Source organism: Cryptosporidium muris, genomic scaffold (assembly GCF_000006515.1).
Source record: "Cryptosporidium muris RN66 scf_1106632373431 genomic scaffold, whole genome shotgun sequence".
NCBI classification, from domain to species: domain Eukaryota; phylum Apicomplexa; class Conoidasida; order Eucoccidiorida; family Cryptosporidiidae; genus Cryptosporidium; species Cryptosporidium muris.
This window is the reverse complement of record NW_002196573.1, coordinates 649,511-667,782: the sequence shown is the minus strand read 5'-3', so window position 1 is coordinate 667,782 and position 18,272 is coordinate 649,511. Positions and strand designations below refer to the sequence as shown.

Genomic DNA, 18,272 nt, shown 5'->3' with positions numbered 1-18,272 from the left:
GATATAATGATGTAATTTATAGATTATATATTATATGAAATATATAATAATATTCATTTAATATAATTCAAGCTATTTTTATCTTTAATCCTTTTTAAAAATAAGAAAATAAAAAAACTAATAGCCATATTAGGTACCAAGTGTCTATTTACACACACTGTAGCGCCCTATAAATATCTTTATTTAGAAATATTTACTAGCTTAATAATCAACGATATTTAGACCGGTTTAAACTTCTTTTTTTTGGTTATATTTAACCTAAATAATATAATAAAGATATCTGACCAAAAAGTGAGATTATATTGAAAGTTTAATTAATTAGCTTAAAGTGATATGTACTTATTTATATCAAATTATCTTAATTATGCTATTATTATTGGATCTAGTATTGTTAAAATACCTCAAATAATTCAAATTATAAAATCAAGGAGTATATCAGGTATTAGTACATTTGGTATATATATTGCTACTATATCTTGTATTATATATTCCTATTATAACTGGGTTTTTCAGATCCCTTATTTATTATGGATAGATAATTGTTTTGTTGGTATTCAAAATATTATTATTCTCATTCTATGTATCTTACTTTCTGAAAAAGATACAAAAAAGATAAATAAACATTCAAATATAATGAATACCTTTTATATTGTATCATTATCTATACTTATTATACTTTTGTATAATAATATGATCTCATTAACTATCTTAAAATATTTATCTTTAACACCAGTTATATTTATAATACTCTCAATGGTCCCACAAATATTAAAATGCTTTTATGAAGGTAATACAGGAGAATTATCATTTATATCTTTTTTATTACTATGTGGTGGGGCATGGTCAAGATTTCTTACAGTATTAATTAGTAATTCAAAAGGTAATAAAATATTACTCTTAACAACTATAACTTCTGCATTACTTAATACAATTCCACTATACCAAATAATATATTATCAATATATTTTAGGTAGAAAAAATATTAGATATAAACTAAATGGGGAATATTCAACTAGAAGAAATAATAAGAAATCAGAATAATTGATCTTTATAATATTGTAGAGATTTGGAATTATATAATTAATATCTAATTAGTTATAATAAATTTATCTTTGATAAGATCGGGTGAAATGTGTATAAATAACTAGAAATGTATATTAATCTGAAACTATATGAAAAAAAGGCGTTATGTCTCTTTGACAAATACTTTTTAAATAAATAGTAAAGTAACTTTTGAAGTATAAAATTATACTTAACAATATACAAACCTTATATTTAATACTGTAATATATTATACATTATAGATTTCATTATTTTGGGTGTAAATCTACAAATTATATATTGCGTTACTAATAAAGTTAGACATCCCATGTCACATGTCTCCTTTATTTAAGGTCACATGTACTGATATTATAGACGTATAGTCAATAATAAATAATACAATAAATATTTAGATATTAAGTTAATGCTAAAATGGGTTCCTCTAATAGTAGTCCTAAAGTATCTGATGATAAATCCATAGTTCTTGATTGTAACTTGTATAAAAATGAAACTGATGCAGTTGAAGGAGGTTATTGTGAGGCAATGAATTTCAATTTAGGACCATACTATCCTCCTAAATATACATATTTTACTAATGGTCTAGCAATTTCAGCTATTGGAGATGTAAAAATGCCTGTTACATTATCCTATTATCTATCAGATGTTAATGGTAATAGTGTTATTATAGTATGTGGAAATAATGGCAAGGAAGTATATATTGTTTGCTCACAAATAGGTTAGTTAATTTAAAATATAAATAGATTTAACTCTTATATAAGTGATTTTCAAATTTGTTTTATTTATTATTCCTTAGTTTCTGATCATGTTTCCCTAAATAATAATAATTCTAAAATTGGAGGATGTTCGATGATATTTGGGATTTACAATGAGGAATTTATACTAACTTCAGTAAGTTTAGTTAATAAAAAGTGATTTAAAATATATATTTGTAATTTTAAACATCTATATATTTAATACTTAAATTCAATATAATTTATTTTATTATCTTTAATAGGGTTCAGATCCCTCAGTAGCACTTATATCAGCAAAATGTGCTTATAAATATAGTTCAGTTCAAACAACTCTTTCAGAAAATATACTATGGGGTATTAAAACTAATTTTACACCGAGTAAGTTATATATAAAATTTATATTAGATATATAATAAATTCATATTTTTGTTAATTTAGTTACAACATCTTCTACTGTAAATGGTAATAATCCAAGTTCAGACTCTCGTAACCCTCTAAAAAAAGCACTAAGTTCAGGATATAACTCAAATTCAACTATTTATTTTGGAAATAAAGGTAGAAATGATAAAAATGGAATTGATGATAATAATCATAAAAAGATTTTAAATAATACATCAAATTCAGCAATATTTAACTTACCTTCCGAAGGAACATGCAACAATGCTTCCATTTCATTTGTAATCCCAAAAAAAATGTTATTAAATAATAATGAAACAACTCTTTTAATTAAAGATAATTCAGATATACCATTAGCAAGTGTTAAGTTTAATAGTTGTTGTGCTAGACTAACCAACTACAATGAAGAACAATTTGATACTTCGGCATATCCTAAAGGATGGTATCTATGGGATATTTTCAATATGACTTTTGCTTGGACCTTAACTATGTATTATTTAATTTCTTCTTCAAATTTACAACCTTTAGTATCAGTTCTTAGGGCGAATTCTACCAAATGTCCATCATCAATTAGACTATTAGATAGTAGTAATACTGAACTTCAAACTCATTGGCATTACAGATCACATTTTACTGGAATAATTCCATATGAATGTTCCCTAGTAAATTTCAATGAAAGTTGTAAAAGCCCTATATTGAATATAAATCTAGTTCAACAACTCGATCAACAATTTTTACGTTTTGGATTTATTGCTCCACCTATGAATATTCTACCTATTTCTATGTCACTTTTTTCTTCTGGAACTCCTTTTGCAACTATTAATTTTAATAAAGATCATATTTTAATTCAGACAACTATAGGAAATGAGTTGTTTGAAATGCCAAATTCTATTCATGAAGGTAATTGGGTTATTGGAGATTTATATTTTGTACAACCTCCTATAAAGTATGCAATAAAAAAGTCTATTAATCTTAAAAGTTGTACTAACAATACATCAGAAGACTGCCTTTTAACAAAAAGTAATAATTGGATATATTCGAAGAAACAGACAGATTTACTTACTTTTGCTTTTTATCAATATCAGACATTAAAGTTTACAAAAAAAACATATAAAGAAATTAAAGATATGTATTCTAAAGTAAATCATTCATACTTATATATTTCATTGAATAATAACATCATTGTGAATACTCTATCAGCTAATGAAAAAATAGATCGGGTTATTATTTACGGAAGAAACAATGAATATAATTTAGCTTACTGGAAAATTAAATTGGGAATGTCACCTAGTCTTCATCCTCCTGATTCAGATTTGCAACACCTTGAGAATAAAATTATGATTTATAATTCAGTAGGTCCAAATTATGATTTATATGATACAAACAAAGATAATCTTTTGTGATTCATAGTATGAACCTAACAATTTCTTTAAAATAAGTAATTTACTGCTTATTATAAAGAAAGTTACTTACTTACTACTAAGATATATATTATAATAATAATATATAAGGATATTATAGTTTATATTATATTTCAATAGAGAGATCTTTTTCTAGAAATTTTTGAGTCTTGCAATCTTCCTATTTAGTATAGACTATATAAGATGAGGATATCCTCAATATTTAAGATAGAAAAGTGATATGAATAATAAATACAAAGGTTTTAAAACAAAGTAAATCTTACTAGAAGTGATATGAACCTTAAATAAAGTAATATTTCCAGTTATTTCTTCTTAGTTCTATAATTGGCTGTCTTGTAAAACTAATATTAGTGCTATTTTGGCGCTTATAATTTGTGATATTTAACTTCTACGCTAAAGTACTTGTTTTGAGTAACAGGATAATTTTTGGATTTAAATTACATATTAGATATCTATTTAATGTTATATAATGTTTAAATATCTTAAACAAGGCTTTTTGTAATGCTTACAAGAAAATCCAGAAATATATGTCCAAATATTGAAGAAGATCTTCGAGCAATTTGCAATGCTAGCAAAAATACAAACTTTGGCTACATTAAGGTGATCTGTGAAAAAGCTTTACTTAGTTTTCGTCACTATCACGATCTAATACGTAATATGCCTTATAATGAAATTAGCTGTATCAGATTTCCTGCAACAGATGTTTGTTCAGCATGTAGAGAAGCTATTGTAACATCAACTAAATATTCAGATGGATTAATTTTAGCTATTCTTGGTATGAATTGTTTACAAAAGATCTTAGTTCCAGGTATTATTGATACATCTCATGCTATAACAATTTTAGCAGTTTTAAATGAAGTTTCCATGACAGCTTGTTTTACATCAAATTTCAAAATAACGGCACCACGTTCTTCCACATATATTTCAGGTACACAAAATTCGTCTTCATCTAAATTAGTAAGTAATCCAATAAATATATCATCAGGATTATCTTCTAGTGTGAATAATGAAAAAGAGCATATTTTATTAAAAGTTATTCAAATTGCATTATTATTTTTAACTCCAGGAGTCACAGAATACAATGAATCTATTATATCTTTATTAATTAGTACAATAGCAAATTTATGTTGTATTAAAGATTATCCACAAGTTAAACAAATGTCTAATATTGGTATTCGCCAACTAGTAAATTTTTCACTAGAATTTTTAAGATATAGCGAAATATCAGGAAGGCTAGAAATGACAAGTAGTACAAGTGATTTGAACAATACAGATTTGGAAAATAGAGATCTTTGCAATAATGAACTAGTCTCCAAAATTGAGAATTCTGAACAGGCGATAGTATCATTACTGTTACTAAAAGATTTAGCTGTAATGATTGATCCAACTTTTGCAGAATATTCTGAAATAAACAGTAATTCTAGATTATCAAAACTTTCAATGACAAATTTTAATAAGAAAAACCAAAAATTGAATACTAATACTAATTCTTATAAGACTTATGAAGCTCAGTTAAATGAAATTACTCCACTATCCTTACTAAAAGGAGTTACAATACCATCTGATTTGTGCCTAGATATTTGGCATGATATTTTGGATGTTCATAAAACATCCCATTTAATTAATAATAATGACTTTGCAAATTTAGTGGCTAATGTATTATTCCCAACTCTTACAAAGTGCATCATTAAGAGATGTAAAATTTTAGATAAATCTTTATCTCAAAATTTACTCGAATTTGTCACATTTGCAAGATATTTGAGACTTCTTATTCGGTTACTAAACTTTCAGGTTAAAGGTCCTTTTGTAGATGATTGTATCTTTAAATGTCTGGAATGTCTATCAAATACCATAGATATTCAAAATTTTAAAAATATTCCTAGTTGGGCCCTTCAATGTATTTTAGAAATGTTCAGTGACATTTTTCAAGATCCAATAGCAGTACTAAGACTTGGACAATGTAGAGTAAATGATAATTTTGATGAAATGAATACTTCACTTAAATTAGAAATACCGAAAGAGACTAGAAGTACTATTGACTTTCAAGGCAAAAGCAATTGTACAACTTATGATGTGGATAATGAAATTTCAAAAATACAAGAGCACGAAGATACAATTAAGGAATTCAAAAATTGTGAAACTATGAAGTGTTCAAGAAATTATATTAAATTTTCTGGGAATGGTTTAAATATTGTTGAATACATATTACGTGTATTAACAAATCTCTTAATTTCGGTATCAAATAAATTAAATCTATTGCATTCATCTGAATGCTCTTTGAATCTCTCTGTATCTACATTCCTCAATCAGAGACTATCTTTACCAAATATTTTAATACCTCAACCTGGTAATGCAAATATAGTATGTGGTAGCTCAATTTCAGGAAGTTCAAACTCTAACCTTGATCAGCAAAAAATTCGTTTGATTGATATTGTAATTGAAGATGATAGGATATACAATATAACTAAATTTCAAGATACAAAAGGTGCACATACAAGCAAAGTGGTAAATATTTCATCCTCTATCAACATATCAAATTCTTCACCCAAATCATCATCTGGGTTAACACCAATTACAGAATCAAATCAACATAGTAAATCTAAGAATATTTTAAATCATTCAGCTTCTTCAAACATATCCCAATCAAATTCTTGGTTAATATCTTCAGTTACTATGAACTCTTTAAACTTCATAGAAGTTGCCATTTTAATTATTGACTCACAAATAAGTCTTATTTCATGTTTATTTAATATTTCTAGAATTATTCTGCATAATTTTTCAAATGATTTTGATAATGTATTGACTAATCTAAAGACTAATATTTCTAACTATTTCAAATTAGACATAAAAGAGAACTTTGACTCTGTGGTAGAACAAGCATGGGATATCCTATGTAAATCATTTAAATTTTGTACAAACTTTCAATTATTACGTTGGCATGTATATAGAGCAATAATGGGGTTATACGCAGTTGTAAATTGTTCAAATGTAAAGGAGATATCTTCAAAAATTATAGATATACTCACAGATCTACTAGAATATGAAATTAACAAGATTCCTTCTGAGCATATTTCAACTGAGAAGGCCTCTTATGAAGCAATATTAACAGCATATAAATGTAATCTATCACTTGCTTATCAATATAGCGAATATTTTGATATCCAAGAATGGAGGTACCTCTTTAAACATATGCAAGAGATAGATGATATTTTAGATTTTGGATTGGGTCCAATGATGACAGAGTCCTCCAACCAAATGAAAGTATTGACTGCAGAATCAACTATATTGAAGATGGCTCATGAAACACTCTTTACAGAATCTTTTAGCTGTATTTCACTTAGCTGTCTTACTAAGCTAGTTATTGCACTGTGTGAACAATTGGAAAGTATAATAGATAATGAAAAATTCGATTTTACTCACTGTAGCTATTTTTTACATAAATTGGGACAAATCCTAAAAAGTAATCCTGAGAGATTACTTCCAATTTGGAATCAATATGTAATTCCTACTTTATTCAGAATTCTAGAATTTGCTCAAAATAAAGACTGTATATCTCTGAAGTCTCTTGAACATGTAAAAACCTATTCTAGTTCAAGGGATCATAGTTTAAATGCTGCAAACTATAACCCTACTACATCTAATGAAAGTATATACTTTAATATTTGCAACATGATCTTAAGCTTTATGTCTTCAGTTATTATTACTGTATTTGATACATTAGGGAATGAGACTAACGAAAACTGCAGAAAAAAAGTTAATGGTCAGCTTGGAAACTGTAATAATGAAGGAAAAGGTGTAAATAAAGTGGTAAATAGTGATATTGACTCTTTAACTAGAAATGGATTAAGGCAAGATTTTGATACAATATCTCGCTATGCCACTTCTGAAGATAATGATCAAAAATTAAATACTCAAGAAGTTCAATATAATGAATTTCTAAGATTAAATTCAGATATATCAAGTGTTCAATCTTTGTTGTTACTTCCTTATTTTGACTTTCTTAATAGCTTTCCTCAATATGCTTGCATGTTTTTGAGATCTTTATATGCTATCTTATGTGCAACAACTCCAAAATTGGACCTTTCAGCTTGGACACTGCTTGTCACAACTACTGGAATTGCTATTGAGCTAGATTTTAAAGATTATATTCAAACTATCAAACTAGAAACATTAAATATAACTGAAGATACTTGCGTAATTGATGGACATCTTGAATTTATTAAAAATAAAAGTGAAAAAACTAATGGAAAACTTGGATTAAATCATACAGAGGAACTTGAAATATTAAACTCTCTATATCCCCTTTTAGAGTTTCTTTGCCTTGAAACTGAAATAGATAATCCTCAAGATCTGATAATCACTTCAGCATGGCATCTTTTAATATCATCAATAGCAGCCTATGGGAGAGTTCCTATTTTAAATGAAGGAGTAGCATTTCAAGCTGTAAGTCTTTTGTGGAAACTAGGAGATGTCATAGGGAGGCGTAGATTATTTAAACAAACACCCTCAAATGAATCTAACCATATTTATCTCGAAGGTATTCAAGGAATTGCTAAACAAATAGGAATTCAAGAAAATAATGAGCAAATTTTAGAAGATGAATGCGACTCTAATTGTCTAAGCAGCAGAAAATTGGATAATATAAATTATATAGAATGTAATAGTAATTGTACTTCAAAAGAATTACATACTCAAGATGAAATTATAAATAGCTCAAAAAATTCTTCTATAACTTGTAATGTAGAAGATTTCATAGAATATTCATGCTGTAAGAATAAACATGAAATTTTCATATATAACATATCTCGCGTAAAAATAACTAGAGATCTTGAAGCATCTATTTGGTCATCAAGTTCTGCTTCTGAAGAGTCTATTTGGTTACATCTAATTCTTCAATTAAAAAGTTTATGCAGAGATACTAGACAAGAAGTTAGAAACTGTGCCCTAAGGAGTTTATATTCCGCATTAATCAGTCATTGTAGACATTTCAACTGGCAACTCCTTGAATTTGCTATGATTAGAACTGTTACTCATGTATTAATGGAGATTTATGAAGAATATGATGGAACACTTACAACTAGTTCAAATATTTTAAATATCCCTAGTGAGATAAAAGAGAATGATTATGCACTTTTTTGGGAGAGTAGCTTAGAAATTGCTATTGATGGAACTTATCGTGTAATTAGGGAAGTTGTTAAGGTTGTTTCATTCAATACATATAAACAGTGGATAAACTCACTTTTTTCTATATTAAAGTCTATACTTGTTAGTTCTAAGTTTTCAAACATTGGAAGAGACATACAAGTTGTGGCAGCTAAGACTTTATGTGAAACTTTACTCATTATTCCTAGAAATGCTGGTTCTGACAATGACCAATTATGGGATACTGGATTTTCTATTTATTGGGGAATCTGCATCAAAATATTAAATGAGAGCCATCAAATACTATTATACCAAAAAGATATTGAAGATAATAGAAGTATAACACTAAGCGAAATAGGCAAAAATTGCTTATCTGACAAGTTTGCAGAGGTTCTTCTTCAGTCTGTAATAGATATTTTGACCTATGTAATGTTTGATAATACCAACAATTTTTCGAAAAGAGACTTTAACCAGATAATTACACTGCTACATTTAACAATTGTAATTATGACAGCAACTCCTATGTTCTTATCGACTGCTACTCCCTTTACAACTGATATTATAAGTGATAAAGAATTACATAACTCTACTCAAATAAGTTCATTAGATTCTACTGCTGAATATTTCACTTTATTTGAGTCTAAAGATTTAAGTGATACTCCTATCGATGATTACTATGGACCAATTTATTGGGGAATAAAACATATACCTTTAGCTATATGGGGTCAATCGAGATTTCTAGATACCCCTAACTTTAATTTACTTGCAAATTCATCTAATCTTTACTCTCGTGGTCCTGCTCAGTTACCAACATCTTTAATAATCTTTTCTGATTCAAACCTTAACAATTATTGTGGTATAATCTATCAATACACTTCACTATTTGATTTTCTTACTTCAAGTGACAATTATGGTGAGACCTCTTTAGAAGATCTTCCCAATGTTCTTTACTTACTTAAAAATATCCCAAGCAAATATCAAATTCTATGGTGGAAAGGTTTGGAATTTACACACTTAAATAGTATACAAATACCAAATAATCAGAAGCCTATTCAGCCTTCGAAAAATAAAAAAAAAGTTCAAGGATTAAAATCTACGTATGTCCCATCTGTAACTAATTCTAATGAAAGCTTATCCTCCAGCCTTATATCAAGGATAAGATGTTTATCAACTCCACAAAGTATGGGTCTGGAAGTATTAAACGTTTTCCTCATATTTATGCCAATTCAAATTCAAAAAAATATGTTTAATTCAAATCTTCAAAACAAGAATAACTACATAAGAGAAATATTTTTTTGTATAATCATTGAAATTATGGAATCATTTTTAAATCCAGATATTGTATACTTAGATTCTTCTAAAATTGGATTAGCTTGTAAAATAATGGCCTTGCTAGTTCGAAGCAATAGAAATAGTATATTAGCTTGCATCTATAACTTTAAAATAACTCTAGAATCAGAGGATTTAAAAAAAAACCAAGCAGAAACTTTATTTGGAAGATATGGATTAATTATCCAAGAATTCTCTATACTACCTTTTATTTTAAAAAAACTTTCTAAATTATCATGTATAACGAGTCATACTGGAAAATTCTGCCTGTGGATTGCTACAATAGAAACTATACTAAGTATAATTCATGATTGGATATCTTTGTTTGCATACCTTGATGAAACTGTAGATATTATTGAAACTACGATACTAGATAAAGAGGAAACTACCGAAGTCTCATCTGAAGGAAATAACAATAATATAATAAATAGAGAACAAGTTAATAAAGTCATATTTTCAAGTAATGTTAATTTAATTGAAGAATTTACTGAGATATTAACAAAAGATATTTGGCCAGTAATTGTAGATACCTTAAATACACTATTGGTAAATAGGTATGAAACTTCTTACAAGAGTGAAAATCAAAACCCTTTGGATTTATTTCTTGTGAATACAATAGTTGATTGTATTTTATCAGTGCAAAGTAAATTAAAGAAATCCCAGAAAAGGAGATTTAGATTACCAGTAAAATACTACAAAGTACTAGTTACTAACTTGGATAACTTCTATGAAAATAGCAAATCAGTACTAGATCCAATAGTAAGTAAATATATATTGGAAAAGCTTTTTGATATTTACCAAAGTTTAGATAGTCAGGACTCTACATATAATTTGGTTGAACCCACATCAGTATATATCATACCTATACTATATAATCGAGTACGCAAAATACTACATAATTTTGCATTGGATGATATTCAAAATGGGCTAAGACCTTTACCGCAACATCGAATTGATGAAGTTCATGTTACTCTAAATAAACTTCGAAATCTTAAAGTTAACCAAGCCAATATTAGAACTCATAACCAAGAAACTAGATATAATCAACATATTGCTGATCTTTATCCCCAGCTTATTGAATGCATTTCATGTAAAGATCTAGGTATTCGTCAACATCTAAAAAAGGTATTGTTGAAACTTATGGATTTACATGAATAATGAAATCTAATTTCTTAAAAATACCCTTATAATTTGGTCTGAAAGAGATCAATTGAAATTGGTTCAAGATCAATCATGTTACATTTCCTTTGTGATCTATAAATCTGATCAAAATTTAGATCTATTATATATAAGACTAATCGTAAACATACCTTTGTATCTGTTTTTTCTTCATTATTTCCCTTTCTAACAAAATAAGAGATAAGTCAATGAATATAAATTATGTGATATATATTCATGTATTTAACTTGAACAATATAGTGGACTGTTTGTCTTTTATACAACTTATAAGTAACTGAAAATATATAATATCAAAACTTACCAAATGGTGAAGGATTTAGATAATGCCTCAATTTTCCATGTATATACTGTCCAGATTTCTTATCTAAGTATTCACCTAAAGTGTACTTCTGACCAGTACGATGAGACTCGTCAAATTTGGCCCACAAAGCAAAGTGATGAAATAAAATAGAACCTGCTATAGCTACATTTAATGATGCAGTACCAGAACCATACATTGGAATATAGACAAGATAATCGCATATATCTATTTGTCTTTGGCTTAGACCAGTACCCTCATTCCCAAGTATAAATGCTGTAGAGCGTCTAAATGGATGTGGGTAAACTGGTAAAGAGTTCTCATTAATCTCAATACCCACAATATCCATTTCTTCAGCATGAACTATTTCTACTACTTCTTCTAGAGTATCATAGTATGTTAAGCTAATATAAGGTAGAGTCCCCTTGTTACCAAAAGTCCTAAGTTTTCTTTTCCCTACAGCAAGTACTTCAGATACACCAAAGCCACAAGCACTTCGCAATAGAGCCCCAAAATTTTGTCTCTTACTAATATTCATTAATATTAAATAAAATTTAAAGTCTTCACTTTTTTTATTATCCATATTTGACATTTAAGTTGCATTGTTCTTGTCCTGATCTTGACTTAGTAAATAAGATGTGTATACCGCGTGCGCGTGAACGTGGGGTTCTTATTGTTGAATAACTACCCTTGCCAAGCTTCACTTTGAAAGATAATGATCATTGAAGACCCAATACTAATTTGAGGGTGAATATTTGATTAAGTTGGACTATTTGACATTTGAGATGACCAATGGAAGGCTTTGCAGTAGAGTGGTTGGGATATCTAAAACCACTCATATCCCTAGTAGCTCCCGAGGAGATACAAGAACAAATATATTCAAGTATTTTAGCATATAAACCAAAAGACTTCTTATATAATGAACCTTGTATGCAGATTAAGCTTATGACATATTCAGATTTGACATATACTTCATCTTCTTCAGCAACTCCATCTAGGACTTCTCAACGATCTAGTGGCTACCAGTCCTTATCAAACTCTCCAATAACTTTGTCAGGAAATACTGTAAACTATAATGCTCGTGGAATTGACGTAATTCACTCTAATTGGATGAATAAGGTACGGAATGAAACACCAGCTTTATATATATTATGCTTCAACTGGCAAAACTATCCAAACCCGAGCGATAGTAGCTCTAAAAGTTCTGATAATAGTAATATTAAGAAATTGGAAATGGAGGCAGTAAGTGTTATAGATTCACTATCATTTATTCTTCGGAAACGTCACTCTCCTCCATCAGTTTTAATTTTTGTAGTTTTACCAATAGGTATACCAGATCCCCAATCTTGTGTATCATGCTTTCATAAAAATCATTTCCCAGAATTACAGGCAATATTCGTAACTTGTGGCCTAAGACACCAAAGACAGTTACATTCAAGAATAGAAAAATTAGCAGAAATGGCCTATGAATCATCTCTAGCTTATTACAATGAGAATGAAAGAAGATGGAGGAAATGTGCCATAAAAGCTAAAACTGCAGCTTTGTCAATAGGATCAGAGGCTTCAATCCACAATTTAACGAAGAAGAGTTCATCAGTATCATCTAATTTAAGATATTCAACATCTTCATCTGTCTCAGCTAATGTATCACCTCGAATGGGAAGATCTTCGCTAATAAGTGGCGGAAGTCAAGTACCAAATTTTAACCAACTTCATTCTAGATTGCTGTTGATTAGATACTGCATAAAAAGTGCTGTAATGAATGAATTTTGTAGGAATTATAGCTTGGCTCTCAAACAATACATGATTGTTTGGGACTCAATATTATCTGAATCAAATTTTTCAACTTTTCAGTATATAAGTCTCTGTAATCTCATTAGCTTGAGGTTTTATCATATTTATGTAATAAATGGTGATGTTAGGAGAGCAATGGATCATTTAAAAGTACACTGCAATATAATTCGGCGATTTTCTTTAACACACAAGAATTTGAGATTCCTAACTTCACTATGGTTATCTTATACATTACAGAAATTGGCTGTTATATTACTATACAATCTAGTTAAGAAGAGACCTCCTTCCAACATTAAATTTAATTTTGCAGATTACCTGGAAAATTCTATAATTCCATTTTCAATTGCAAATTTATCTAGTACTGAGAATCAGAAAGCTACTGATAGAAATCTTGATGTATTTAGCTCTACATATAATTTAGGACGCCTTTTATCTTCTATTGCTAAATCTTTTCAAAATTTAACAGGTAATACTACATCTCAGAAGATATCTACTACTACTTCTAATGGTGTTGTACCTAACAATAATGTCCCCACAATGAAGAATATTGAAAACTTAAACACAACGGAAAACAATTTACCTTCTAATGAATTTGACTTGGCAAACACTACAAATATACTTATTATAATTGCGAAATTGTACAAGGGATCTGCTGAGCATTGCCATTATGCAAGAAGTGCCTTGTTAAGTGTTTATAGAGAATTTGGTGGAGATTTCTTTACTATACCTGAAATTGGGGGTCAAATTTTAAATCCAGTGTCACTAGGATGTTTCCAAGAATTGACTACTCCAGAAATTTTTCTAGATTTATCTGGAAACAAGATTTTTACTCTAAACAATCTCAATGATTACATTGGGAAACTATGTAAACTATGTGATATACCAACTGAATTGGATACAAATAACAATTACAAAAACTTAATATGTGAATATCTGGCTATGTCTGAAATTTGGAGACGCAATATTATTTCCTTTATGAAATCTACCAGTTTGTTCTGTAGAACTATTGCTCTATTTTATTTATCAGCTATTATTTATCGTCATATTTTGCCTTTAAGTAATACTTTAAGATCTTACATACCATCTAAAGCAAACGTTACTCAAAATGGAACTAACCCTACTAATAGGGCTTCCAACTATGGAATTAATTCAACTTTACAACCTGCAAATTTGAATCAATTCTATATGGATAGATGCCTCCATTTAGTAGCATTTTCTTTTGCCGAATATCTTTATAATGAAAATTACATTGAGTTATGCTTCAGTATATATGAATCCTTACTACATGCTTTAACACATAGGCATGTATTTATGGACTTGCCAATATTCAATATGAATGAGATCTGCAGGTATCAATGCAGTAATACTTGGGAGTTTATACCCCATAATTTGCTAAATTTAATATCTAAGCTATCTAGTGGGAATATTATTAAGACAAAACCCACTTTTATTTTGCTATTACATGTATGTACTCGAATTTTACATTGTACTACTTTACAAATATTATGTATAGACTCTAATGAAGATAAGACACGGTTGAAACAAATCCCTAAATGCCTTAAAAATCCACCAAAGAATATGGGTTTACTGAGCTTCAGTTTTCCAGAATCTGAGAAACATGAAGCAAATATCTTAAGTAGTGAAGATTATCAATACATGAGATCTGTAGTATTAAGTTTTTTAGCTGTATTACGCCCTAAACGCAGTTGGACATCTAAGAAAGGAGTAAATAGTGAAAGTGGAAATAATATAAGAAGTAACAAGACCCAAGCTACTCTATATTTAGCATATCTAATTTTAGCTCTGGAAATTGAGCATTGTAATCCTGAAGATGAGCATATTAAGGAAGATTTACAAGAACTTCTGCAATGGGTCTTTGTTTTACAAACTTTTTCAAACGAATATTCTCCAGGAAATAATGTAAATAAGAGCATGTTAACTAAAAATGAAGTTGAAGATGAAGTAAATTCTAAAATTAATGATAAATATAGTAGAGATCTTAATAAACTAATAACGAACTATAATAATCATACTGAATCTATATTGGGATCAAATACAATTAGAACTGATTCAATTTTTGTAAACTATGGAGACTCAATATTAATGACACAATATTTGTCAGGTTCACTCGCTACAATTGAATATGGAATTAATGAGACAAATATATCTTCATTTAATATAAAGATTTATTGTTTACCATCATTTATTAGAACTCAAATATTGAGTGACAAGAGTAAAGTTATTATTTACTTAATAACAAATTTAGGTCTTTTTGAATTGGTTACTTCTGATATATATCAGATTGAATATAGGGACTTAAAGTATCAAGATGCTAGCTCAATATTATATGAATTTCAAGTTCATTTCAGAGAAAATATAACTATAGCTTTGAAGTGTATAATACCATCAAATTTAGGACGAGCTAATACTATTAACTGTACAGGTGAAGATTATTCGAAAATTAATTCCCTTAAAGATCTTAAAAGTATTAATAGAAATATAAATAATTTTTCTGAGATAAACAATTCATTATTATTTCGATGTAACTACACTAAGGTTGAAATATTTGGAGTACTTCTGCAGATATTCTTGCCAAATATGAAGAATTCTTCTCATGGTAATTCAGATCTTAACATAGCCCAATTTGTACTACCATGCATGAATATGAATAAAAGGTTATATAATGTGAATTACTTCAAAAAAGGAGGAATAGATGATGTAGAATCATTGAATTCACCTATACTGAAACTAGAACTACATAGTGAATATAGAGAATTGATTCCTGTACATCAACGCTTTTGTATTATTTCACCTCCACTATCTACAACATCCTGTATTGAAAATTGGATGAAAGCTGGAAAAACACTTATATATAGTACACCTAATTTGACCGTCGTCCCTGGTGGTTTTCTTGATAACCTCAATAATATAGTAAATCCAATACCCTTTCTAGCTATCCCAAATATGAATTTATATTCTCTACTATCTTATCCAATAAATTCTCTACCTACTATAATCAAATTAAATACAAGACACATATATAGAGACGAAAGAATTACCGAGTCAACTTTACCTATCAGTGATTATAAAATTAAGGCTTACATTTTATCTCCATTTTCTAATTTTACTACCTTATTAACAGAATGTAATGAGAATGAACATAAATTAGAATGCTTTGATTCAGTACAAAATGAAATTCGTCCTTTATATTTGATACTCGATTTACCTAATATGACGGATGATACAGACATTGCAATTACTTGGATAATCAAACACAAAGATACAAACTATATGGTAAATGGAGATAAATATCAGAAATTCTGTCAAATAGGATTTATTGAGCCACCTAGATTTCCAATAGATAAATGGAATATTCAAATGTTGAATATTATAGAAGGGACTAACTCTAATTTATCAGATAATTCTTTAAATCACTCAGTGGCTAGTTTTGAACAAAAATTGTGTACACTAAAAATTGGTAGTGGAATTGTAAATAGAGAAGTTTTTAGTAATAAACAAGATTCAGGATTTACAAGTGTAAAGCATTTGATACAGAATGATGATAATGTAAGTCAATGGCATCAGATACATGCTGAAGAATTTTATCAATTTACTGATACTTGTTTTACATTATTAGAAACAGAAAGTACAACTATAGACTCTATACCATATATGAAGCTTATACAAACCTTTAATTCAACAGATATTATTGGGGATAACGTAATTGGCAAATCGGAGGTTACAAAATTATGTGATTCATTTCTACTAATACCATTCTTTATGCTATTTAATACAACGGGGAAATTTGAACTCAATGTAAATATTAATTTAATTCCTTCTAATTTATATGATATTCAATGTTATCAGATATTTTGTAGTACTGCAGTAAGTAAAAGGTGGGAAGTGGGTTCTGTTGTAGAAATATCAACTTGGTTTCCGAAATTAAATTCATTACAGGGAGGAACTAATTATGTATACAGTGAAGGGGATTGTGTCCAAAATATTAATGAAACATTTGAAAATCCACTCCTGGCAATTTCAATTCGGAATTTCTTTTTAACAGAGGATATTCTTATAAATAATATATATACCCCCGATGAATACTTAACAATTCAATGCAACTTCCCATGTAAATTGGAATCTCAAGAAGAAAATACTATCTTGGTATTTTCTAAAGATAATATGGAGAATAAACCAACGAATTCATTTAAATCAGTCAAGTTGACAATTAGTATACTTTATATATTATCATATAATAATATTCAGCTATTTGATCAGAAATTTTTAAAAGATATACTCTTTCCATTTCAAAATATGTTTAGAATTGCTTTGGATCATGTTCAATATCCCTTATATAATAGTCAATTTCATACTAATAGCTCAGATATGGACTTATACTTTAAAGCTCAATCATTTCCAATAAATATTGAGTTAAATAAAGTACTCAATGATTCCTTGATAGATATATCAAAATTTAATAAGAGAGAACCATTGTTACTTTCAGTATTTGCTGATCAAATTACTAATGTGGGTAAACCTTTTCATTACAAAGCGATTATTAAGAATATGACATCAATCTCACAGGAAGTCAGATTTGGATTGGTATACCCACCTCATCTATCATTCAAATATTTGGATAATAATTCAATATCAAATTTGGATTTTCCAGCTCTTCCTTCTTGGCTACCACTACTTGTTAACGGTATTATATGTGATGATATAGTATTACATCCTAACTCAAAGAGAATTTTAGAATGGGTTTGTATTGCAACTCAAGCAGGAACAGTACCATTACCATCTATTTGTATTCGCTCAAAAAAACCATATGGGACTTTTATGAATAAAAAGTCTTCTTCTGTATTATTATATACTTCAGAAAAACGTATTACCGTACTTCCTAGAGAAATACTTTAATGTCAT

At 28.4% G+C, this 18,272-nt stretch overlaps 5 protein-coding genes across 5 annotated transcripts, besides 7 other annotated features; 4 read left to right on the top strand and 1 right to left on the bottom strand.

The window, feature by feature from the left end:
* Positions 1-12: 12 nt before the first annotated feature.
* Positions 13-68: a sequence feature (AT_rich).
* A 265-nt stretch (positions 69-333) lies between these two features.
* Positions 334-1,041, top strand: CMU_009850 (PQ loop repeat family protein; the record flags this gene model as incomplete). The annotated part of the gene is made up of 1 exon (XM_002140806.1): positions 334-1,041. One exon carries the CDS (start codon positions 334-336, stop codon positions 1,039-1,041), a length of 708 nt encoding a protein of 235 aa, XP_002140842.1.
* A 29-nt stretch (positions 1,042-1,070) lies between these two features.
* Positions 1,071-1,110: a sequence feature (AT_rich).
* Positions 1,111-1,426: 316 nt separating this feature from the next.
* Positions 1,427-1,461: a sequence feature (AT_rich).
* A 12-nt stretch (positions 1,462-1,473) lies between these two features.
* On the top strand, positions 1,474-3,592 carry CMU_009840 (uncharacterized protein; the record flags this gene model as incomplete). Its single annotated transcript, XM_002140805.1, has 4 exons — positions 1,474-1,777; positions 1,856-1,950; positions 2,057-2,171; positions 2,232-3,592. 4 exons carry the CDS (start codon positions 1,474-1,476, stop codon positions 3,590-3,592), a joined length of 1,875 nt encoding a protein of 624 aa, XP_002140841.1.
* Positions 1,974-2,055: a sequence feature (AT_rich).
* Positions 2,177-2,230: a sequence feature (AT_rich).
* Positions 3,593-3,673: 81 nt separating the features above from the next.
* Positions 3,674-3,724: a sequence feature (AT_rich).
* Positions 3,725-4,111: 387 nt separating this feature from the next.
* On the top strand, positions 4,112-11,239 carry CMU_009830 (uncharacterized protein; the record flags this gene model as incomplete). The annotated part of the gene is made up of 1 exon (XM_002140804.1): positions 4,112-11,239. The coding sequence occupies one exon, from the start codon at positions 4,112-4,114 to the stop codon at positions 11,237-11,239; it is 7,128 nt and encodes a 2,375-aa protein (XP_002140840.1).
* Positions 11,240-11,550: 311 nt separating this feature from the next.
* Positions 11,551-12,150, bottom strand: CMU_009820 (RNA methyltransferase, TrmH family protein; the record flags this gene model as incomplete). The annotated part of the gene is made up of 1 exon (XM_002140803.1): positions 11,551-12,150. One exon carries the CDS (start codon positions 12,148-12,150, stop codon positions 11,551-11,553), a length of 600 nt encoding a protein of 199 aa, XP_002140839.1.
* Positions 12,087-12,117: a sequence feature (AT_rich).
* A 200-nt stretch (positions 12,151-12,350) lies between the features above and the next one.
* CMU_009810 (uncharacterized protein) lies at positions 12,351-18,266 on the top strand (the record flags this gene model as incomplete). Its single annotated transcript, XM_002140802.1, has 1 exon — positions 12,351-18,266. The coding sequence occupies one exon, from the start codon at positions 12,351-12,353 to the stop codon at positions 18,264-18,266; it is 5,916 nt and encodes a 1,971-aa protein (XP_002140838.1).
* Between the last annotated feature and the right edge of the window lie 6 nt (positions 18,267-18,272).